This window comes from Lagopus leucura, unplaced genomic scaffold (assembly GCF_019238085.1).
Source record: "Lagopus leucura isolate 7727_CA_CO unplaced genomic scaffold, USGS_WTPT01 Super-Scaffold_739, whole genome shotgun sequence".
In the NCBI taxonomy this organism is placed as follows: domain Eukaryota; kingdom Metazoa; phylum Chordata; class Aves; order Galliformes; family Phasianidae; genus Lagopus; species Lagopus leucura.
Genome location: NW_024962255.1, coordinates 15,466,632 through 15,491,766, shown reverse-complemented (window position 1 = coordinate 15,491,766; position 25,135 = coordinate 15,466,632). Strand labels below are relative to the sequence as shown.

Sequence of the window (25,135 nt, the reverse complement as noted above, 5' to 3'; positions counted from 1 at the left end):
ACTAGCAACTGAGCAGGTGCTCAAGAATTGAGTCAGTCTTGGAGACTCTAAAAAAAATCTATACAAGCAAAACTGTGCACTGAAAGAAATTATCCACATACTCTGTGTTATGCTTGCTGATTCTATGAAATACTAATTTAATCTGTTATTTCCTCTCTACTTTGTAGAAACAATGCAGCTCTGACACTAAACAGCTGGCATTTATTTTTGACTCAAGCAGACTTCAATTTAAGATAATATCATGTAAAAGATGAAATGAACATACCAGCAGGTCAAAAGAACTTGTCCCACACAAAAATCTGTCCTCTGATATTAATTGATCATGTTCTATTTAAAAATATACTGTGGTCATTTTTAGAGCATTTAGTGCTTTACTGTGCAAGTACTGCACTTTGTGTACAATCACATTTCCGTTAACTTGCTCTGATTTTAAGTATTTTATTGTAGTATCTCAGTGCTACAGTAGAACACAGCTACAATTCAGTATCTACACAATGCAGCACTAAAACATGATATAATTTAGATTAAGTAAATCCTCTAAAAGACAAATCCTATGGATGCTGTGCACTACTTAATTTAACCTATCAAGTGAATCAAACGATGTCAGCCATCATCTCTGAGACTGCTGAGTTTTAAGTAACTCCTAAGCATTACAACTACACATTTAAATTAAAAGGATAAAGAGTTCAATAACCATAAACCATATTTTATCTTCATAAGTAACAGAAATAAACTTCTGCTCTACGAAAAGTGCACAGAGGCATTTTAATAAAAATCAGCACAAACGACAACCTAAAATTCCCTTATACATTTTTATTTAGACAAACTGTTTTTTGGAGTATTTTTTTCTTATTTTTAAGAACCACACACAATAACTTAATAAAGTTGAGAATATGAAACTATACCGGTACTTTCACAGTTTTTGAGAAGCATCTGGAAGCAGATCAGATCTTTGGATCTGCCCTATGTTTATAGAAGCTGAAAAGGTAAAGGTAGCAACTTTTTATTTATTATTATTCAATCTATTACTGTGAATTATTACGTGCAAAGTTGTGCATTTTGAGGTAATTAAAATGCATAGGTCCCTCTGACAGTAATGTTTCCCACTTATTCCCATGAAAACTGTAACAAGTGCAAAGATGGTAACACTGATAGAGCAAATTCTCAGCTACAAAGCACTATTTTTCAACATAGGCACTACCATTAGCTGTGCATTTTTCTCCAGCAACAAAGAGGAGCCTGCATTCTGCACACCTAAAAATCTGCACAGAGGAGGTGACCCACTGTCACTGCTGCCACTCCCTCACTGTCACATCCACTGATTGGTCACCATAAACATTCAGCAAGCGCTGATGAATGGCAGTGGGTGCCATTTTTGCTGCATGGAGGAATTCAGTGACATGTCTTTGCTCTACATGCATTTCCATATCAGACATCATTGTGTCAGACTACCCCTCTGCTGCCATCTGTCACACAGCAACAGCACGTAACAGAATATCAACAGGAAGGTTCAGCTTCTAAAGTCATACCACCCCCATCTGCCTCTGACATCATGGGCCAACAATAGGAGGCATTACTTTCAGACCAGACCTCATATGAAATACTCACATCTCCCAGTTTAAGGCAAGTGCCCAGGCTGTGAATAACATCCTCAGCCAGATCAGAGTGGTCTGAATCCCAAACCAGGCCAATGGTGATAATCTGTGGGGAGTTCATCAGCACACGACGAATACGTATCTTTTCTCCACAGTTACTCTGAAATTTTAAATAAAACAAAACATTGAAAATCAATCTGTTTATTGTAATGTTAGTGCTAGGCATTAACAAGTGCAAATTTCAATAGTACAGTTGCCACTGCAGATCTTCATTGCTTATTTTTTGCTTTGTTTTCCTTTTTTTCTTTTCAATACAGCTATCTCTACTTATCAACCAGCCATTTCCCCCCATTCTCTAGCCAGAGCACTTGTTAGAGATAAGCTTGCTTTTGAAGTTAACACATTTCTCAGAGGTTCTTCTGATCCATTATCTGTTGGAATTACAGGCATCTTTAAAGCATCATGAAAAAAACTCCACCATCTGAATTAAGATATTATCACTGTAATTCTAGGAAGCAGAGCATTATCTTTTTATTTTCGGGACAACTTGAAAGTTGAACAACTTTGAACTTTTTCTGAAGTCTCATTAGAACACCCGCTTTCCCCCTGGGCTGGGTCACACAAAAAAGATCCCAGAAAGAAAGCATCTTCAAAATGAGAATAGTTTCTCATCACTATGGGGAACAGTTTCTGAATTTAATATTCTCATTTCTGACACTACAACTCTGGAAACAAGGACACATGGAGCTCCTTCCCGACAACAGTTTATAAAGTTAACCAAGTGCATGTGTGGTTGTGTTTTTTTGTTTTTTTTTTCATTCCAGATAGAAAGTTAGAACATTATGATGCTTACACATAGATACCAGACATTTATATCAAAGATCACTACATACACATTTTGCAACAGACATTCAAAGTGCAAGCAATTCTGTGGATTATCTCATCAAAATGAACAAAAAACAACTATCTTACTCTCAAATAGTCGTCATCTTTGCTCCTCCTGCTAACATGAGCACTTTTTGTAAGACAGGAATAATACAAAATTCTAGTAAGTCATGCTAGTGAAGCTTCCAGTAGTCCAGCCTTAGCTAAACATCAGTAAGAATATTTCCCAAACAAACTAAGGAAGGGTCAGCAAGAGCTGGCAAGCAATTTCACCCAGCTGTTTATTTACAGCTACAAACCATCTTCATCTTCAAAAACACCAGTCTTAGTCTTTCTACTAAATAATAATGTTTTAGTTATTAAATATCTTAAGACTTCTGTTGTTTCTTAAAACATGAGCATCTTCATTTCCTTTACTGAGATGAGTAAAACCACATATTCACCAATACCTCCTAAAAAAGAATTTAATATTTGAATGGAGACTAAAAAGGAATGTTTCAAAGTCAGAAGCTACAGAGGGCTGGTGGGGAGGGAGATAGTCATAGAAAGGAAATGTGTACAGCAGCCACAGGGAATGGACACGAGATTCCTGCTAGAGCCTGCACTGCTGGACTTCAGGCTCACGAGGCACTGAACAGTGGCATTACACAAAGCAACAATTATGCAGCTATTCCCTGCATCAGTCAATACGTAAAGAAGTTTGATGATGGCTGCTACACACTTAAAGCTCTGGATCTGGATGTACCCAAATTAATAAGATATCAAACTTATTTTAGAACCAAATCAAAGCCTTATGATTTGAAGGGGAAAAGGTTAGTTTTGCATAAAACCATTTTTATTTTTCTCAAGCTGATTTATTGGATTTTTACTGTGTAGCAGTATGCATTTTTAGGCAACAACATTAAGAACAGCAGCCTATGTTTATCAACTTAGCATATACAGTAATTGTTTTTAAAACGTTATGTACCAGTTAAATGCAAATCATCACACATTTTCTGGTCAGCATCTCCCATACTCTGAACAGTATACTTCATTCAGAAACTTGAAACAATACCTTCTCAGGTTTTCTGTGATGGTTCCTGCCTTTGACACAGCTCTCACAGGTATACCAGCTAGCCTACAATCCCTCACCATTGGAACAACCTCTGACAATAAGTGTCTGTTCTTTTCTCTTCCCCTCTGATCAATTTTGGCTACATGATGCGAGTACAGTACCAATAGGAAAATTTATTCCAACTGAAAAATTGTGAATGGAAGATTACCCAGGCAAAACAACTGACCTTCTACAAGCAATTGTAGTAACTGGTGCAAAAGTTACACTACTTGTGCCACAACATGGTACTACTGGCAAGATTCTTTAAGAAATAAGTACATTTTTTCTCATGCTCTTATTACAGGTGGTACACACTGCTTTCATAGGAAAAAAACAAACACCAGAGAAACTGGATGAATTTCTGGAACACTCCTTCTAAAAACCCTACTCAAAACCACTGCCAACATGCAGATCTCCCATAAAAAGATAAAGTTTCCACATTCTCTTTCACTTCTGTTTCTTTAGTCAAGAAATTTCTTCATAGGATAAAAGAATAATTGCAGCTTCATACGTTGGCATTGGAGGCTTTAAAAATCTTCAGTGAGGCACTCAGCATCAGCAGTTTTCTTTTTCTTCATTAAATAACTGAGAAGTACTGAATTCAAATCCAAAGAAAAATCTCATCTATCCTTTTCCTTAACATTCCTTTGACCTGTATCTTGAAAAATGCTCATGAGTTAAAAAATACACACCAGTGTAATCTGTTAATTCTTCTGTCCTGTCTGCCCTGCTCAGAAGAAAACGAAACATACTAACCGGACAATTTCTCAGGTCTCCCATAGTGCTGGCATTCTGTAGTAGCTCTCCAAACATATCTGGAGTGGGTTTCTCACGTCTCTCCAGCATACAAATAGCTTGATTGCTTCAGCATAAAGGATAGGAAACAAATTTTAACAAAACCAGAAAAATACAAAGCACATTAAGAGTGCTTCGCTAAAAGGCTGAGAACCTTAAATTGCACAACACTTTTTATATTTAAGGTTGTAGAACAGAAAAAAATCATACGATTAAAGATGCTCCACTTCAGCAACCACATTAGTGAAGTAGCACAGTAAAGCACATCCTTACTGAAGAAACTACAGGTGAAAAATAGCACAGTATTCAATTGATGTAACTGTCCATGTTAAAAGAAAAGTAACAGTAAGTACACAAAAATACAAATGGCCTCAAGCTTAAGAGCCATGTCTGAAGAGGTAAATAAACATACTACTCTTTTGGGGCTTTTTTTTTTTAATTATGTGCAACTCAACATTATTGAGATTTTTTTAATATAAAGTATTGAATACAGTTTACATGACTATTTTGTTGCTCTTCTAATAAATGTCAGGTAGCAGCCACAAGGAAAAACAACGTATTGCTTTACATTACTCAACTAATAGCTTTCAAGACAACCTTTTGAGGCTATGCCTCTCATGCAGGACAACAAATGAAGAGTTTTTCATACCAGTCAAAATTTCAAAACAGAAACAAACAACAGTTTTGCCTCTAGTATGTTATGGCAGGTTTTATCTGAGCAGCAAGGATGAGAAAAATCAGCTTCCCTCTTCTACAATTCATTCAGCAGAACTGTAACAGAGCTAGAGCAGCAGTTCCTTTAATGGAAGGTCATGGCAATCAGCAACTAGAAAGGCCAAGTGTTATACCCATCTTTAGCACTGACAAGAAAGAGGAACTGAGACTGGTCAATCTTGCTCTACTACTTGGGGAGACAATGGACCAAATATACCCTTGGAAATCACCTTGTCATAAGAATGATAAGAAGGTGAATCACAACTGTCAGAAGATTTCCCATGGACAAGCTATGCATGACTAAGTTGACTAATTCCTATCGCAAAAAGATAAGCTCTACTGACAAGAGGAGAACAGTGAGTTCTCATTTGGTCTCTAGCAAGACTTCTGAGTCTTCTATATTGTTCTTGTGGCCGAACTGGGAGGTGTAGACTGCAAAGGTAAACTCTCAGAAAGCTTACTGCATTTTGGGCTGTATCAAAGGAAAGGTGGACATCAGACCAAGGGAGATGACTATTCCCCTCTGTTCTGCCCTGGGGAGGCTTCATCTGAACTACTTTGTCCAGGTATGGAGCCCCCAGCAGAAGAAAGATGTGGAGTTGTTGGAGCAGGTCCAGAGGAGGGCCAGAAAGATGACCAGAAGGCTGAAATGCCTCTCCTACAAAGGAGCTAAGGAAGCTGGGCTTGTTCAGTTTTGAGAAAAGAAGGCTTGTGGAGACCTCACTGCAGGCTTCCAGTACCTCAGAGGAGCTTATAAGCAGGAGGGAGACCAACTTTTTACAAGGTCTAATAGTGATAGGTTAAGGGGGAGGCAGTTTTAAACTAAAAAAGGGGAGATACAGATGTTAGGGGTACATTTTTTACTCAGGGGATTGTGAGGCACTGGACTAGGTTACCCAGAAAAGCTACAGATGCAGCTCCCTGGAGGTTCAAGGCCAGGTTGCATGGTGTGAACTGATCTAGCTCCTGATTTAGCAATTGGCAACCCTACTCAAGGCAGGGGGATGGAACAGGGTGATCTTCAAGGTACCTTTGAATCCAAGCCATTGTATGAATACAAAGTGGACCAAAACATAGCTGGAACTTCAGGCTCACAGAATCCGCACTCTGTAGTGTGCACTCATAGTGATGAATGCCAACAAAATTACTGGGCGTTAGCATGCAAGTTGAGCAAAGTAATTATTTCTCCCTATTCAGTAACCACTAGGACACATCCAGAGCATTGTGACATTACTTTTATGAGCCTCCCAACCCCTTCCCAGGACAACAGATGTATGTAGAACTGGACTGGAATAAGTCCTGCAGAGAGCTAGGAAAGGGTTGGATATATGGGGAAAAAAGAAATAAAAATCACACTGAGGGGCAAAGCTCTGGAACAGCCAGTCCAGAGAGATAATGCAATTTCTATCCTTGAACCTTTCCAACACTCAGCTGGGCAAAACTCAGAACAGACTGATAAAGCTTTAAGTTAGCTCTGGTTTGAAAGGGAATATGGACTAAATAGAAAAGACACATTGAACCATGCCTAAGTTATTTTCTGTTCCACTAAACTCTCATGCCCTTTGCAGTGGTTAAAAAGGCTCCACCAGCTCTGAACAAATCATCTTCCAGACAATTAGCGTTATGAAGGTGAAGATCAAATGGCAACAGTAGCATAAATAAGTTCTCTTCCCTGTAAAAAAAAAATTGAACTCACCAAAGTGATGTTGTGGAGATATAATGTACCATCTGGATAAAAGGTAATGGGTCAGAAGTGGCACCACAGCTGGTACAAACACACTAAAGAGAAAGAAAAAGAATTGTATAGGTAAGATTTTTTTTTTTTGCTGGTCCAAAGCTACACGTCTTCAGATTAAAACATGAGGCTGAGAAGTGGCGGTTTGTGTAAAACACGCATCATCTCACCTGCTCAAACAAAGTCATTGCAAACTTCTGATGCGAAACGCAATGCGGTGCAGTGCAAATATCTTCCTTTGTCTCATCCGCAATGTGGAAGTGAATTCGCATTAGCAGGTTTTCCTAGTCCAAGAGGCAAGAAAGAGTGAAGAAGTAGTAAAAGAAAATGGCACATCCGACTTCTAAATGCTACACCAAATAACCATTTCTTTTATTTACTGGAACAGCTGAAGATTGTCATTGATCACTCTGCCCAATAATCAAATGTGAATGGATTTGACCAAATGGAGCAGATAGAACAGCTCCACAATTTTACATTGGTTGCTACTAAGTTCTCCTCATCAGCACCAAGTAACCCTAAATCAATTTCTACACTACACAGGAGTTTCAAAATATGACAAATAATCTACATTCTATGAAAGAGGGGGAAAACTAATACATGAAGAAGTAGATTAAGTTCCACATGAAACAAAAGCACTGAAAATTTTCTAGACAGTGTCATCTGTTTTAAATAAATCTGAGGATTTATTTTCCTCTCCTCACATTGCTAGCAACATTTAACTGGAACGAACAGCAGAAATCTGTCTCTTCCAGCAGCAGTTTTCACCACCAGCATGACTTGCACTGATGGTTGATAAACATGCAGCAATCAGGTGAAGATTAATTACTAGGTAAAACAGCTCTGTCCTAGCACAATTTCCCCCTAACTCAGGAATCTAAGATCTTCTTCTGCCACTTAAACTAAATCTCTGCCTTTAGGGCAGAAAAGGTTAAGTGAAAAGCTTGGGAATTATCTCTGCCTTAAAGCTTAACCTCAAAACAGAACTTCTGTCAGTTTTAACTGCTTTCATGCCAGTACAATTAACCTAACAAACATGACTGTGGTAACTCCTCCTGTAATATAATATGAGCTATTTAGATTAGATTTCTCAAGAAACAGACTAAATCTGAAGTTCCCATGTTGTACTACATACAGACCTCTGCACGTGCTCAACTGCACACAGATTTGACAAAGCTGTGTTGGCAGTCTCCTATACAGGCCCATCTCTTCCGTTTCACTTTGAAGCTTTATTGTTACGATCTACTCCCATTTTGAGCAAGCCTATTAAACTATACTGTTTTTCTATACCATTACTCTGCCACAGTACTCCACAAACATAGAGTAGCTTGCTATCATAATTCCACTAGCAGTCCATTTAGCCTAAGAACTACAATAGTTCTATGAATTTATCACTTCACAATAATTCCCTACATTGCAACTGTCAAATTAGGCAGATACAGGAAATGAAAGATTTAATACATCCACTCTGAATGGCATTCTGCCTGAGCTTTTACACTGTAGTAGTAAAACCAACGTTTGTAATTGGATTAAGAAGCAATATCTTTCTTAACATCCAGGTAGTATGCATACACCCACAGACACCATTTTCAAGAAGGAAACGAGTCAATAGTTCAGAAGACAAAAAGTACCTCCTACTTAAAGAAATACATGAAAATAAAGAAAGAAAAGAAGAAAACATGAACATAAGAGAAGAAAAAGTTCCTATATAGAAAAAAAAAATCACAGTGGGTCAAACTAAAGATTTAGGATTTGTGTGTTGACACCCAAAATCCTTTTCTACTTTTGAGGTGATCCTTAAAACTAACATCCCAAATCACCCTTGCAGTGCCTACTGTATCGATATCACCTAAGTGAAGATGATAAAAGAGAACAAATCTCATTGGACACGTACAGCCTTGCTCACAGAATTGCTAGCACACAGTTCTGGCTGGACAAAACATCTTCAGTGAACAGTAACAGTCAGAATGGCACAAAAGTGAAGCAAGAACAAGAGAAGTCAATGGGCCTAGCCACAGTACAATACAGAGTATTTTTTCACTGCACGGTACTCCTTTTAGTACTACCTGAACAAACTTTTCTTCAAAAAGCTTAAAATTCAGACCAGGCCTGCAATATAAAATTTTGAAAGGTATATCTGCTAAGAGAAATTTGGGAAGAAGAGGGCCAGGGCAGGACATGGTAGATCTTCACCAAGATCTTTACCTACATAAGGGCTATAGAAGAAGATAAGCCAGCAACCAACTGAAAATTTTGTTGGTGCAGATGAGAAAGCTTGATTACTTTCTTTGATTGAGAGCATTATGTTCGTGAGGTTTTAGTATCATACCCTGTACCAGAATTTTGAAAAGCATGGAGATAATTTTTTATTAACAACACAATTTCCATCAAACATATACTTGAGACTACAAGCAGAATATATGAGAAACCGAAATTTAAGTATTGATATTTCCATTTCAAAATCATTAGTGATAGTTCTTAAAACAAAAGCTGCTTCCCCCACTGGACACCTAAAGCTTGGTGACTTATTTGAGGTCTATCGCAATTGGGGTGGGGAGCAGATTGTGTAGTGGGAGAGTTTGCATCTATGCCTTCTGATTCAGTTATACTCACAAAACATTCAGCAGCATCATCCATAATGCCCAGCTGGAACCGCTGCTCATCCTGAAATGTCTTTGCCAGAGCTGTGCGTAGGGCATCTGAAGGCAGCACTTTCTCACTGCTACATTGAAACTGGTTGAAGATACTCTAGTAAGAAAACAAACAAACAAAGTTTAACCACTGTATTTTCAAATACACAATCACTAAGTTGTATGAAAACAAACAAGAAGCTTTTAATTCACATTGACGAAGCAATAAAGATATTTGTACTGTAAAGGAACTACAATAAAAAATCCTAGGGGTTTCTCCTTTGAAGCTGTTATCTATCTTCCTGGTGCTTTCTTTCCTTTCCTTTCAAAGAACATAGAGACAAAGAAGGGAGGTTTGGGAGCCCAGGGCTAGCTTTCCTGCATGATAATCATCCTTAAACCTTCCTCCAACTTTGATTCCTGAAACAAATATAATGGACATCAAAACTTCTTCACTTTTTACTCCTATTTTCCCAGCTTGACTTTCTAACTTCACATCAGTAGTATTCTTCCTACGCGCGCTTTTTTCTTCCCTCTCTCAGTTGTGGCTTTCCTAACTTCTTAGCCCACAGTGTGCTGTTTGCAATCTTTCAGGAATTTATCTACTTTAAATAAGCACAAATAGGTAAGAATCAGATAATGACTGGGTCAGCATAAGGAGAGGAAAATGCATTACATGAACAGCAGCTCCTATCTATGGCCAGCTGTTCAATTGCTTCCAGACACCTGTTATTTTCACACCTGTATATCTCACAGCTCATCTGGGTAATGATTTGCAACAAGTAGTCCTATAAAGAAGCATTATAATTGTAAGTGTGAGTTATCTGTGTGAAAGTTCAACATATATTCCCAACCGAATATGCTCCAACTTCTATTGTGTGCATAATCTCTAACACATTTTCTGATTTAATTTTCATTCAATTCAAAAGAAAACAGAATATGGTACGCAAACTCCTCAGTAAGTGAAAAATTCTAGACCTTCTTTTCAAACTGTTCTTACTATAATTTTAATGACAAATGAGTTTCTTCATCAGTGTTGATCTCAAAGTTTTATTTGCCTCTAAAACTTTCCACACAACCTTCTTAAAGATCACACAAAAAGCTTGTTCTTACTGCAATTAAAACAATATCTTCAGTTGTTAACTACTTGACTTTTCTGCCTTCTAGTACAAGAGTATGAGTAAGAGTACAAGAGAATGAGAAAGCTAGCTTCAGATTGGTTTGTTGGCTTGGTTTTCTTTCCAATCTGTGATGAGAACCTGTAGCAGCATTCATTCCTGTTACTTCTCCCCTTAATTACTGAAAGAATCTCTCCAGAGTACTTAGAGCCAATATTCACTAGAAATAACTGGTCTTATTTGCTTCGTATCAGAAAATGAACGGGTAACCTGGGACGTCTGCTTAATTCAGCTGCTTTGAGGAAGGTGAAAAAATGCAGAATGTTCCAGTCACTGCACAGCCACACAAACGGATCTGTGTCTGCTTCATTCCTGGCTATAGAAATGGTAGAATTTATAATACTGACAGATTATCTAAGACAGATGTAAAACATGCATCTCTTCACCAATATTTTTCTTTTGGTAATTTTTCCAGAGTTGATTGATGGATGAGGACCCACCATGCTAAAGACAGGTAGCTCTTCTGATACCACATTTATTAGAATATCAGGTAATGACAGGGAAATAAAGAGTAGGCTGTGAGGCAATTAAAGTCTCCCATCTCATGAGTTACAGGCAATACCTTTCCTCAGCTACCTTACATTTACACATACAAAAATGGAAAGAATATCCAAGCCGGTCCTTAACAATCCCAATTCCAATTTCTGTCCCACTGACAACGGAGGAAGTTCCTTATTGTTGCATTAGCCGATTTTTCTCATTTCAGCAGACATCTAAAAACAAAAGCAGTGAAAAACAATTCCACCCTATTTAAGCTCCTCCCTTTGTGGGATTTAAGAGCACCTTGAAGCATTCATGACTGTTCTCCAGGAACACGTTCATTCTGGTTATCTTGGTCTCAATTTATAGATCTGGAAGCTGAGACACTTGCCTAGCAGCTTAGCAGGCAACTGAGCAGCAGGGAACTGATGGACAGGTCATAGTTTGCCCCTAGGAGCTCAGAAATGACTGCACTTTTGGCAGGGGGAGAATCAGCATAGGCTCCTCACGAGTTAAAACCAGAAGCCACCAAGCAACCATATTTCTGAAAAAAGCATACTTCACTTTTACCTGTAAAGTCCATAATAGGTAACAAAAAGATTCAGGAACAAAAATGTGATCCTGATGATTATAAGCAGCTCTTTGAGTTTTCCAGAAAACCTGCCTTTTTTTTTTTTGGCATCACAAAATAATTGCAGACTTCATGAGCAAAGAACAAAGACAAAAAAAATCTTTTAGTAAATATAACAGCCAAGAATTACAAAATCACAGTTACCATAATCTTACAACAGAAATAATCTAGCAGCATTAAAGAATATTACAAAGAATTTTATTACGTATAGTCAAGCAGCAAAAGACCCCAGTATTAGATAGAACGTCCTTCAATACTTGGAATGGCATAGAGCACGATGGTATAGTCTTCTTTAAGTTATGAAGATTAAACTGTCTTAAAAACAATGAACAATCTTAATGGTCAAATCTTTAAAGTCCTTTGAAACACATCACATGTGTCTTGCAGGAAGCCCCAAAAAACACCTGAAATAGAGTCAGATGCACTTTGAACCCAGTGTTGTTGCTGGCTTTGCCTTTTTCTTTTTTTATTGAAGAAAAGCAAAACAAAAAAAATCTTTGGGGCGTTCTGAGCAAGATACGGGAGTTGTTCCCCCTTCTTATTTTTCAAGACACATTCTTTGCTCACCTTTTCTTCAGAGCAGGTCCTTCTTGTCTCTCAGACTTAGGTGGACAGGTGTGGCACTTCCTGCTGGAAGTTTTAAGTTATCTAAGCTGGATCTCTCTCCTTAATTTCAGATTTTGCCCTTGAGTTACACTGTTAGTCACTTGCACATGTTCCCCACACAGGTCTGAAAGCCAGCTGGGCACAGACCAGGAAAGCACTGCTGGTCCTGCTCCAGGAGTTTTCAGGACACTGTTTCTCCAAGTGCTTCCGGAGCTTAATGGAAGCTTCATATATGAAACATTCAAACTCTGCTCTCTTTCAAAAGCTTCTTCACCTGACAGTGAAAAGCTCAGTGTATTTACAGTGCTTATGTTGTCCCCAAATGGCCACATTCCAATGCAGTTGAGAGTATCCTTAAATGCCACAATATGAAAAAGACACTACTAAAAGCCTTCTGAACAAGAGAAGTCTTTCCTATTTTACCACTTTTCAGTAGCTCCAATCAACGCAGCAGAACTGAAAAATGTATTTTTGTACCCAGATATAAACATGTCCAGGCTCAGCATAAAACAGAAGCCATTCCTAATATTGAATTAACAACAGGACTTGGAATTCTATACTAATGATCTGTTACTGGAATGTTGGAAATAGCCAATATAGAAGAGTACAAACATGGGATTTATCAGACAGGACACACGTTTTCTAATAAAACTTTATTCCTGAGCCCTATTTAAAAAAAAGAGACCCATCTCTTTCTCTCCTTCTCTACAAATCTTCAAAGGTCTGGAAAGGTAGCACAGACAGAAGAATTAAGAAGCACAAACAGAATATAACCAAAATGAATTGCTGAAGCCAATCAAGTTGCATCTGGTCCATGCCCAAGTACTATGTCAGGATCAGCTATATTCTTCACATAGTTGGTCTTAGGCCAGCTTGCTCAGAGGCATCCAAAACTGGAAATTCCTTAACCACTCCAGACAGTCTGTTCCAGAGCCTCACTTGGTTTATTACCATTCAAGTGGCTTTTTCTTAGTTTCTAAATGGAAGCTTCCTGTTATTTCTACAACAAGTTTGGGCTTTTGACATCTGCCAGAACAGGGGATTGCTGTGTCAGTGCTCTCCCAGAATAATCTCCTCCAGTTTGGGAAGTGTGGGAATCAGCACAAACTTTCTGTAGCTTCAAGTAGAACAACTTACAGTTTGAGACAAAGAAACCTTATTATGCAGTTACTCAAGTTAAAACCTGGCTTTCTTCCTCAGATTTCCAAAATTCACACATATTATCATAAAATGACTCATACTTCATTTGGTTACAGTGTAAGACAGTCACTATGCTTTGAGGTAGTTCTGGGATTGATGTTTTAGACTTATTTTTAAGACTGTGAAGCTGAAATAACTGTGAGTTCCCTTACCCTCCTCTAAAAGATCTGTTCCAAATTATCTCTAATAGTGCCTACATTCACTGTTTCCTTAGGAAAGAAGTATTCAATTTACTTGGGGTACATTGACATCTCCAATGTGTATCCATCCAGATTGATGGAACAAGCTTAGACGACTTGGCAATAACTACTGAATCAGTCCAGTGCCCATGCAGTATAAATTTGAGTTCTGTTCTTGGCAGCTTTCTGAGAACCAACTATTCTCCTCCAGCACCGTGCAGAAGCTCCTTCTGAATGGAGACAGCACTGCATCATGATATTTCTTTCACAGAATAGAACACGTTCCTCCAAAATGCTTTACTATTCCCTGTGTTTAAAGTTTATCTTTTAGCAAAAACTCTCCTCTCCTGATGCAACTTCCCGTTCAGTACACCAACATATAAAAGAAATCAATAAAATTTCATTCAAAATTTCATGGTTGCTTCTCCCAACCAATCTCCTAAATTTCCACCTACCTTATTTCCATTAGCTCACATTTCTCTCTCTCTCATTTCCTCATGTTATATTTGGCTTCACTAGAGCAAGTAATACTGGCCATATTTGTCTCTTCAGATCACATTCTAAACCTCCACATCTAATAACAGCCAGCCGACACAATTTTTACAGTCTGATCTATGTTGTTATTCACACTGTACCTTAAACATTAATGTCACCTCCCAGTATGGATTTTAAAGTCATACATCACCTGGCTACTAACAAAATTAAGTAAAAAGGCAATCATTAATTGGAAGCTTCAATTACCAGTTTATTAACTCAAGAAACTGTTTTGTTGCTAACTACTTTTGTCTGGGAGTTAACTGCAAGTGCCAAATGGAAAAAAAAAAACCAACAGATTTTTATGTATAAAATACAATACATTGTACTCTGACTCTTTGCAATCAACTTTTCACTTAATGTCTCAACCCCCTTACAAACGTTCCATAAGAAATCCCTACACTTCTAACAGGTGCCTAATCAGAACCATGCATCATTGCCATTCCATTTCTTTAAGCATTCTAATATCCTATTGTTCTCGGTTTTCACCTTAGAAAACAACAGTCCACACAGAAAATTCACATTCTTCCTGCTTTTGTTGCACATGACAAAACTACAAAAAAGAACAGCCCTGTTGGAATTTATCAATCAATAGAGTATTCTTCTTTGCAAACTACAAAAAACACCCTGTCCGATATCCTGGCACTACAGAGCTCCCAGTACAATCCCTGGAAGGAGAACAAACTCTCTGTGGCACGCTCAGCACAGTGAACGGATTTCCCCCTTCCTGCTCCCTTCCAGCTGTGATAAACACACACCAAAGCAAAGTCATACTCTAGAAAAAGGAAAGCGTAACAGAATAAAGTAGACTTGAACATCAGTGATAAATCAAAAAGCTGTTCCAATTACAGCAGGCAAATGGCATCGCAACAAAGATACCTACTGTACCAAAAAAACCCACATTCTATTATGCTATAAAATCTCAAGGAACCGTGTTTGGGATTCCAGTACAGAGTCTGCAGCTCTTCCTTATTTTATTGTATTTTTTTACAGCTCTTGATGCAGTGTTCTTTCAAAATGGACAATACTTATATCTGCAATTAATTCACAACGACAGCCAGGTAGTTTAGCAAGTTTTAAAACAATTCCACTTTAAGAATTTATGAATTGAATATCTCCAGTGGCACAAAACTAAGATGCGATTTGATATCCGATATGACACATCACTGTCCTGTGATTGTTCTTTCTATAAATAAAATTAAATTTATAAATAATACTTATGGAGATAGCTGAGCGTTTACAGTAAATACTGTGCATGACATCAGAATCCCTAGAAACAGTTGCAGCAAGCCAAGCACATATGAAAGAATAACTACTTCGTTGTTTTTCAAAGGCTAAATTTAGCCTAGTGGAGATTATCTTCCTCTAGAGTCATCAGGAAGAGAATGCTCCCCTTAAAGCAACTGTTCAAGTTTAGGAAAGAGCTTGAACCCTCTCTGCCCAACACAGCAAGTATTCTGCCAAGGCAAGCTGGAGAGAAGGGGTGGGATGGAGACTCTTTTCCCCAGGTACTGCCCCCTTCCCAGGCTAGGCTCGAAGCAGAACATGCCAGCATGCTTTGGAGAAAAGCAAACACATCCTACGCCATCCTCACTCGGTCCGGGCAGAATCTCGGACAGGTCCACCTGGCAGCATGCAAAGCTAATTACCTCTCCCCAGACCCTAATAGGAGATTTTCGCATGGTATAGAGCTCCAAATTCTTGGCTTCCCACTGGATCCAGCCATATCTTCTCCCTCATCTTAGCAAAGCCTAAGGCAAGATTCAAGAGAAAGAGGATGTCAAAGACCTACAGGCTACGTTGGCAATACCCTGGGAGGACAACAGTTACAGGTTTCCAGTGCAGACAAGAAGACCAGAGCAGGGAAAAAGATGAGCAATGATGGGAAGCGATGATCTGGCTGCACTGGGACACAATTCACCTTGGTGATGCCTGCAGTAATAAGTGCATATTAAGCACATCATCACATTTGTCATGTACAAGTTTACACATACCATGCACCAGACAGTCTCAACTCCTTCAGGAAAAAAAAAGCAGTTTGAGAACCACTGATCCAGAGGGCAGTAGAGAACAATACTTGAAAACAGCTTCCCCCCCCTCGTTAATGCCTTAAGGAGTTCAAGAAGATGAATGCATTCATCTCCATAATGTGAGATTATCTCTCATGCATACCCAGTTCGTGTAGGAGCCCCCTTCTCCAGTTGCATGCAAGATAACCTATGGGTCTGATGTCTGTGAGGGGCTTTTTGGTTTGGGAGGAAGGAAGGGTAAGGTGTACATCCCCAATTTGACTTAGAGTATTATATATCTGGATACTATTTGAATCGGTAACACCATGAATATCAGGGAAATCTTTGGAATATTTATGTATGGCATCAACATTTTACACCATTTAATAAAAGGTGGAGACTTGCCATTCAGAGAATAACAAAATTGAGAGATACTTTTAAGTTAATGAACATAAAGAAACCAGGACTAAAACAGTTCTGACTTTTAACAAGCAGATTTCTATGCGTTTTTCCTCTTGTATAGCTTCACAATAAATGTAGGTAAGCCTTCTGAAGGCTGTAGAACAGACTTGGGTAAAACACTGATATTTCCCATGCAGAACAGGCTGTGGCTAGAGAAAATATTAACATTATGGTTTGGGTTAAAGCCAGATGAAATTTACTTACTTTGTTGAGTACTAGTTACTGCCCACATTCAGAAATAATTCTCCAGCTAATTCTTTACTTGGTTATATATTTCTTTAGTATTTTTCATTGTATATTGAATTTTGTGAGCTACTGGAATTCTGCACATCATCAGATTCAAGTATTCTAAAGTGTGCAAAAGAACTTCCAGGATTCAGTGCAATGTTGGAAGCTTAAGATTACAACACCTTATGGCTGCACACGGCATTGGTAAGAACTACAGAAAGGAAGCAAAAAAAATCCTAGAAGATACCTGTGAGCAGGAAGAGAGAACAGCAAGTTTTTGTAAGGCTGCATAATTTAAAAATAAGTATATGGCTGCAGGCACACAATTAGTGAATGCAACCACTCTAACACTTAAAGGCTTATTAATGGCACACTGCACACTTCAGCAAGACATTAAAAGCAAGAATCGTATCAACAAAACAAAATATTATTTGATCAAATGCCTGCTTTTAATACATATATTCCAGAGATTCTGCCACCCTGCAGTCTTACTGTAGCACTTTCCTCCTCTAAAACCCATACTGCTATTCCAGATGCATCTTTGTTCACAGAATCACAGGGGCTGAAAGGGACCTCTGAAGATCAAGTCCAACCTCCCTGCTAAAGCAGGCTCCATAGTGTAGGTTTACATAGGAAAGAGTGCAGGTGGGTTTTGAATACCTGCAGAGGAGACTGTACCACCTCTGTGTGCAGCTTGTTCCAGAGCTCTGTTCACCCTTTTGTAACAGCTACATAAACATGCATTCTCTCCTCTTTCACAGTGTCATTTTTTCCCCTCTTTCTCAGTCCAAAGACATCAGCTATTATCTTTATATTAAAACAAACCATATCTGCCTTAGAGTCCACTGTACTTTCAGCCAAATGGTATCTCCCTGCAATATCTTGCTGCTTTGTTAAACATAAGAACAAAAACTTTTACTCATGATCATTTCCCAAATCCTGCTCTTTCTGCCCTTACTTACCCAAGAATGCTATTAATCACTTGGCAGTACTGGAGGGAATTAGCTTCGAGTCATTTATCCCACTGAACTTCATGAACTCAAACCAAATGAAAATACTTAGTTTTGTCATTTCTCTATAAGGAAAGAGATATACTCAATATTCCATCTTTTCTTTGCTTACATAGCTGTATTTCTCACTTTGGATGTGCTATCCTTCTCCTAACCGACTCTAATATCCTCTTCTAAAGATACTGCTGTAAATATCCCTCTCATCATGAGTTGACACAGACTCTTCTTCAAAAGGAAATTGCTTATCTCCTTTCATGCTGTAAGAGTTTGCTTTTCGCTCTTCTTTTGCAATGGAAAACCCCTCCAGAACATCCTAAAAACTCCCAAAGTAGCTGATTTTGAGGCTATCTTGACCAGAGTACCCCCAAAAATCACTCACTAGAAGACTGCTATTATACCATAAATACTGCCTGTGAACTTCAGATGATCTCAATTCAAACCTTGCACTCTCAGTTTTGCCATAAAACATGCTATCTCCCCTTTTCATCGCTGCACACAGAATTCATAGTACAATAAAATCTCCCACAACAAATTTAAATATTTACTAAGATTTTACAACCCATTTATAATCAAAGAATATGACTTAGTCATTTCAGAAAAAAAAAACAAAAAACATTGCTCAGGAACATTAAAGCTGGAGTTCTCATTATGTTTTGCTTATGACAATTTCTCCCACCAGGCTACAGGGGCAGCAATGAGTTTGCAGAAGAATTTAAAAAGGAGGACACACACACACACACACACACAATCCAAAACAGAAGCAATAGAAAGTAATGGGTAAATACAAACAGATGTAGGACTGTACAGTTTACTCAAGTGTGTAGCAGTACTTGAACACCAACTCCCATCTAGATCTTACTGTCCAGGCAGCATCTGAGATAGATATTTTATCTGCATCTAAAAACATAATTGATGTTTTCTAAATCAGAGACCAAAAAGAACTGAGCCACTTAATGCAGGCATCAATATTTACAGTAGAAAATACCTTTTAGCTTTATATAATCGAAAGTTTTGAATAGAAAGGCCTTTCATGCTGACATTTAAAGCAGCCAGGAAGGGTGAATTCTGAAGAACATACTATCTATATATGATAAAATATTTCTAAGCCAAATGACAATTTAGGAAAAAAGGATAACAGTGCTTTATTATTTGAAGTGATATTCAAATATGGAGGCTTGCAATGATCTGCACTCCACTGATGACAGAGTTCTATCTGCAACTTACCTACAACATTTTCCACGCTGCATCGCTGAATACACTTAAAAAAATCAGCACTGACAACTGCATGCTGCACCTAATCAGATTTACCTTCGGTCTTGCCGATTTCCAGCTGGAAGCTTAATTAGACATAGAAATACCACAGATATTTCTATTAGTTTAAAAGAATTATTTTCCAATCTTTACCTTGAGAGCACAGAAGATGCAAGAATCTCCCATACATTTGTGCGTTGAGATTTGTCGGAAACTCCGTCGGAAAATGTCAAGATGCCAAAGAACCTGAAACATACAGAGGAGCACAGCTGATTTTATGAATGCAGAAAATAAAATACTGCATTGAGCTTTGACTAAAGTTGCACACTTTACAACTAAACAATTCTAATAGTACATTAACCCCAATGAACATCACTTTTAACAGTGTCTTTTAGCCAACTGCAAGTTGACATTTTCATCTTTCTCAAGAACTGTACCACTTATATACAGAAAACTACAGCAGGATGCTGCCCTCAAATCCGTTTCACGTGCTTTGGACTGAATGCACATTGCTTTGTGCAGCAGTGCCACGCCGCAAAGCTGTGCAGGGCTGTAACAACCCTGAGATGCCCAGGTCCTCTCATCCCACTCCTCCTCCCCCTTCAGCCTCAATGCTCTGAGCAGAAAGGGCAACCATCAGAAATGGAGCACCAGCAGCGTGTGCATTAACAAGCTCCTGAATGTCAAAACAATGAACTGCAAAAGTCTCTTATGCCCAAATCCTGTCGTTAGAAAGCGCTTTTACACACTGTGATGACTGACAGATTTCTAACCCTAACCAGTGTGGACAGTTACACTTTTCTTTCAGGACAGGTTATTGAGGTGATGATCACAGCAACAGCATAAGGCAAACTTGGCTGGAACAGCAAGCACCAAGCATTGGGTGAAGTTTCACTACCAACCCTGGGCAATCATATAAATTCTCATCTGCACAACAGTGCCAGCGCTGACCCAAGGTGTTTCACAGGCAGCTCCTCATGCTTGTTGCTGGCTGCTTCAGCGAGCACTAAGTGGGCTTTCCTGCCAGCCCTGCCCTCAGTCAGGAGGCAGAAGCCCACACTGAGAACAGCCCTGACCTGAATTGCACTGTGCCAAGCTCCAGGCAGAACGCAATGGCTCAGGCTGCCATGTGACTGACTGAACACTTTGTTAGCACCAACAGAGGGACCAAACAGCTAACCAATTAATTTGTCCTGAGGAACTAACTAGAAAAACAGCATTCTGAAAAGATAAAAAAAATGTTCTGTTTTCAAGAAATGTAAAGTATCTGTAACAGTTTGTTAACAAGATCACAGCACCGAAATACTACCTAAAACTGAACTACAAAAACAACACTTTTAGGGCAGATTTGATCTGTAAAGTTTCCCCAAGTCTCAGAATTGTTCGGCTTATGTTTTTACTCAAACTCTTCCTGTACTTAAGAGCCTGGGAGGCAATATAAGTTTTTGGAGCATCTGATTACATACAACATTCCTGAACAGCTACTGCAGGCTTCACAAAAAGAAGAAAAATACATTTAGGAACTAGTCCAGTTTGTCAGTGTAATTGCCTTTGGAGCTTATCTTGAATATTTATAGAAATACTTAAAAGTAAAGAACAATAAACATTCAAGAGTCTCTCAGATTAACACTGATTAAAAAATTAAGACAAAGAACAGGAGTATATATAATATTATAAAATTATTAACATCCTGGTTTTTTAAATAATAATGACAATAAATATCAAGCTTTGGCTACAGGTATTTCTGGTATTCTCTCACAGAAGAAAACAATTTCTGAAGCACACTGAAAGCCAGGTCGCACACTTCTACTTTCCTATACAGCACACAGCTGGCATTGGGCTCTACTTCAATCTGACCTAGGCTCAGTAACTTGGGATCAGGAGGCAGCCAGTGACTGCGCTGTGCAGCTTAACAAAAGCAGTTAACAAAAGCAGTTAACACATCACTGAATACTGCCATTTTCTTGACTTATGTACCTTCATACCTAGTCCTGTACTTCCAGGCATACTAAAACTATAGAATGTTACTAAAGTCTGTGTTTGCATTAACTGCATCACCAGGACATCTCAAAGCCTGAAGCTAACTGAGAAGCTAATTGTGCCCACAAAAAGAAAGCTGCAGTGACACAGCCTGTGCCACCCAGTCAAATCACATGATGGGAATGAGACTGAGGGCTGAAACTCAAATAGATGCCCTGAATATGTAAACAGTGACAATACAAGTATAGCAGCCACCCCACCACATTTTGACACAGAAGAATTGTTTCTTCTGGGTAAAAGAATCTAAACTGTAAATCAGCAGTAAAAAAGAAAATTGGACTGCATTAAAAGGTGATTGTATAGGCGTTATCAACCCTTTACTTGGATTGGATCATAAAAAATAACTGATTTACTTTAAGGAGCAGACATAATTTAGATTAGAAGATTTAATGCAACATTCTACTACAGATTTTCATCTTTTGTTGGCAGCTTCCCAGTTTACACAAACAGAAAGGATTCAAGTATCAATGCACCAAGAAAAACCGAAACTTACAAAAGCTTTTCTATGATGCAATATACACGCATTTCCAAACTTAGTTGTATTTTATCTAGGCTTACAAACAATTACAATGCCAAGCCCGACTGCATTTGTTGCACATCACAGCCTAAGAAAGTATTGCAATCGACACAAAAAGGAAGCAGAAATTGTTTACAGTTTGCCCTCTCACCTGCAGAGCGCTGTTCAGGAAGCAACTGTTCTGCCCCGGCTCATTGCTGAGACCTTTACTGGGTGCTATCGAAGTTGTACTTCGTGGAGTAAACATCCCCTGGACATTCCCTCGGCCCACAGAAAAGTAACTTCTTTTCCAAGACATCTTCCAGTGTTAGCTGTAGAGCACGTAGGTTTTGGCTGGCAGAGTATTTCACTTGATAGGATCTCTCCTTTCTTTCACCAAAATTCCAAACTGGAACAACATCCAACCTTCTGCACGTTATAATTTAAATGGAATTTCTTCTTTTTTCAGGACAGCGGTAGTTTGTTCTTTTAAACCCAGCCCAGGATACTATTCATTTGATGCTTATGTATGCAAAAACCTCCTTTACAAGCAGCCACAAAGTTTGCAAAAGGGAAGGAATCCATGGTCTTACAAGTTCATCTGTTATGCTGTTGCTCCTTTTTCTAAGTGGGCAGTGGCTTCAGGGAACAAATGGCAGATTAAGGAAGTCCCAGAAATGTGAGAAGAAAAACCAACAGCTAACTTGCCCCACTACTCCCTCCAGAAAAACAGCTTCACTAATTCTTTTATAATCCTTCTATTGAAGGTGGGGAAAAATCCAATTAGTGAGAGAGCAGAGAAACCAAAACCAAAGCAAAACCTTTGCAGCTCTGTTTCAGTTATTTCTGTCTTGTGTGACGAACGTGGCATTATCCTCACAGGAAAAAAAGCAGCAACTCCAGAACTTGAGAGCAAAGAGCTTGAGAGCAGCTTGGAGTCTCCGATACAGTTCCTCTAATTCTGCACGCAATCTTTAGAAGTTTCTCCTCCTGGTGCTCCTTTTGCAATTGGAATGCCCAGCCGTGCCAGAAAGCTTGAGAGAGAAAAATAATCAAAGGCTTGCGTCATTTAATTACTCTCTTGGCTTTGAGCTGTTCTGCCAAGACCAGCGTTGCCTCACCTCCCACAGTACACACAATCTTCTGAGACAATGAAAAAAAAAAAAAAAACAACAAACCTTCCTCCACCCAAAAAATAAAACCAGGAGAACACAGAATTCTAAGAAAAGAACGTTAGAGCAAGGAGGGCAAGTATGGTGAAAGAGTTAAGTTAGATTTAAAAAGAGAAAAACTAACAACATTTACATGAACTCCACGCCAGTCTTCACACACACCCTTTGCAATGCTTAAGTGTCAAGCTTCTTACAGATCTCCTAGCAATTCATGAAGTAGTGGGAATGACAATACGAATGTTAATAAACTGTTGATGCTAGAATTTGGACTGATCCTCAGATTACGAGATGAAGAGGGACACAGAGCTTCCCAGCAGCTCAGAAGACAGAGCTATCTTCAAACAAAATACTCTCCACATTTCCCTAATCAGAGACGTTTATCTATAAAATTGACATTAATAGAATATGCCTCTTCCAAGAAATAGTGATGCTTCTGAAGGAGCGAAAAGAATCAGTAAACTGCTCTGCTCATCTACTTCTCATCCTTCAGAAAATCAGAATTTAAAAAACAACAACAAAGAAGCAGCAGCATTTGTTGTAAGGAATTCCTAGAAACAGGAACTACAAGAATTTATGGCAAAATATTTTTATTTCTTGGAAGACCATTCCACCTCTTTACTGAGGATTATATAGTATTTTCCTGGTATCTCACCAACAAGATTTATGATTATCCCATTTTTGGTAACAGGATAAAAATCGGGTACAACTATTATGACCAGTATGGACAAGACAAGTCTATTCCATGTGTTCTGAAGTAGTAATTGCACTACAGTACAGTACAAAACAGGTACAGGCAGAATTCAAGCATCAGCAAAATAACTCAGAGCAACTCCTTATGAAGATGAAGATAACCTGGGTATCTGTGGAGGTACATTTTTCACCTTCCCCACAGTTACAATTTTTTTCATCTTCTGTCAAAAAACAAAGAATTTCCTCATCATCCACAAATGTGTTACAGCAGTTCGATCCATTCCCTTCTAGTAACCTTGTTTGTGCTTTCATTAATCTCATTTTGCAAATTTCAATGAAGGCTTTGTGTTGCTGTAAGGCGGGCAAGCATGTATACAGAGATGAATATTGTTCATGGTTGCCAGTATGCGATGCAAAATGCTCAGATGTGCTTGCAAGCTTGCAGACACAGACCATTATCACGCCAGTCACACAACATTCCTGAGCACTGAACGTACACAGGACTCATTTCAAAGCATTTTCAGCCTCAATCCCCTTTTCTTTGCTCAATCCCATAAATGAATCACAAGCCAAACAAACTGTGTGAGGTAAGTAAGTTTCAGGCAGCAATGCAAGGATCTCTGTAAACCACTGCTCCTTGCAGTAGGTGCGGTAGCAAGAGATCAGAGCAGGATGCCATGAGGAATGAGCTGAGGCAGCAGACCCTGCACTAAGTCACACAAAGTCTCTGAGCCACGCACCTCTTTTCACAGCGCCGATGGGAAATACAACCCAAAACACGTGCCAGATGGACAGGTGTGAGCTGCAGAGAGTAAAACACTCAGTGGATTTCAAATCCAAGACAAGATTCTGCTCTCAAAACAGGCTACAAAATTCCGAGCCAAGATATCTCAGTTATTACACGGTGAACACCTTTTTTCCCTGTGGATTTTCATTGTCTTGGGACCAGAAATAGATGAGAGACTTGTATTTCATCTGTCATCACTAGGGGAGTGCTATGACAGTGGGGCTCTCACAGACCACACAAGCTTTTTGCATTCATACAGAAAGGACTTCCTTTCCCAGGTTCTCATTTATAAACTCAGCCTGCTCCTTCAGCTAGATGGCCACTGCAGAGTTAAGAGAGCAAGAAGGAAGCTGTAATCCATAACCACCAGTTAGACAAAAACAGATCTCTGGAGATAAATGGCAGCTTCACACTTTACCAAACACTAAAACTATAAAAACATTATACAACAGCTACAAGATGGAATCCTAATTCAAGTGAAACGTACACGAGACAATAGTCATACGGATTGTTTACAGACTCACTGTGCCGCTGTTCTACCATAAAAAACCACAAAAAGGATAGCGAAGCACAAGCACGAGAAAAGAATGTACGGAGAGAAAGCAACTAGTGAAATACTCTGCAGCTACCACCAGAAAGAAGCTAACTCCTATTTTAAAGGCGCAGCACACCATTCCAATAAAGAAATAAAACAAAGGCACCTGAAGCAGCAGTGGCTGTAGGGGCACAGGCAGG

At 38.8% G+C, this 25,135-nt stretch overlaps 1 protein-coding gene across 9 annotated transcripts in view; it reads right to left on the bottom strand.

The window, feature by feature from the left end:
* Window positions 1–25,135, bottom strand: part of USP54 (ubiquitin specific peptidase 54) — a 95,711-nt gene that overhangs the window by 27,300 nt on the left and 43,276 nt on the right. For all 9 annotated transcript variants that reach the window (XM_042862748.1, XM_042862750.1, XM_042862747.1 and 6 more), the window contains exons 2-8: window positions 21,924–22,785; window positions 19,369–19,461; window positions 9,431–9,565; window positions 6,988–7,101; window positions 6,779–6,861; window positions 4,330–4,435; window positions 1,609–1,755 (exon numbers count right to left, since the gene is read on the bottom strand). In XM_042862748.1, the coding sequence (XP_042718682.1) occupies window positions 1,609–1,755; window positions 4,330–4,435; window positions 6,779–6,861; window positions 6,988–7,101; window positions 9,431–9,565; window positions 19,369–19,461; window positions 21,924–22,070 (825 nt within the window). In that variant the 5' untranslated portion in view covers window positions 22,071–22,785. The remainder of the gene's footprint in view (window positions 1–1,608; window positions 1,756–4,329; window positions 4,436–6,778; window positions 6,862–6,987; window positions 7,102–9,430; window positions 9,566–19,368; window positions 19,462–21,923; window positions 22,786–25,135) is intronic.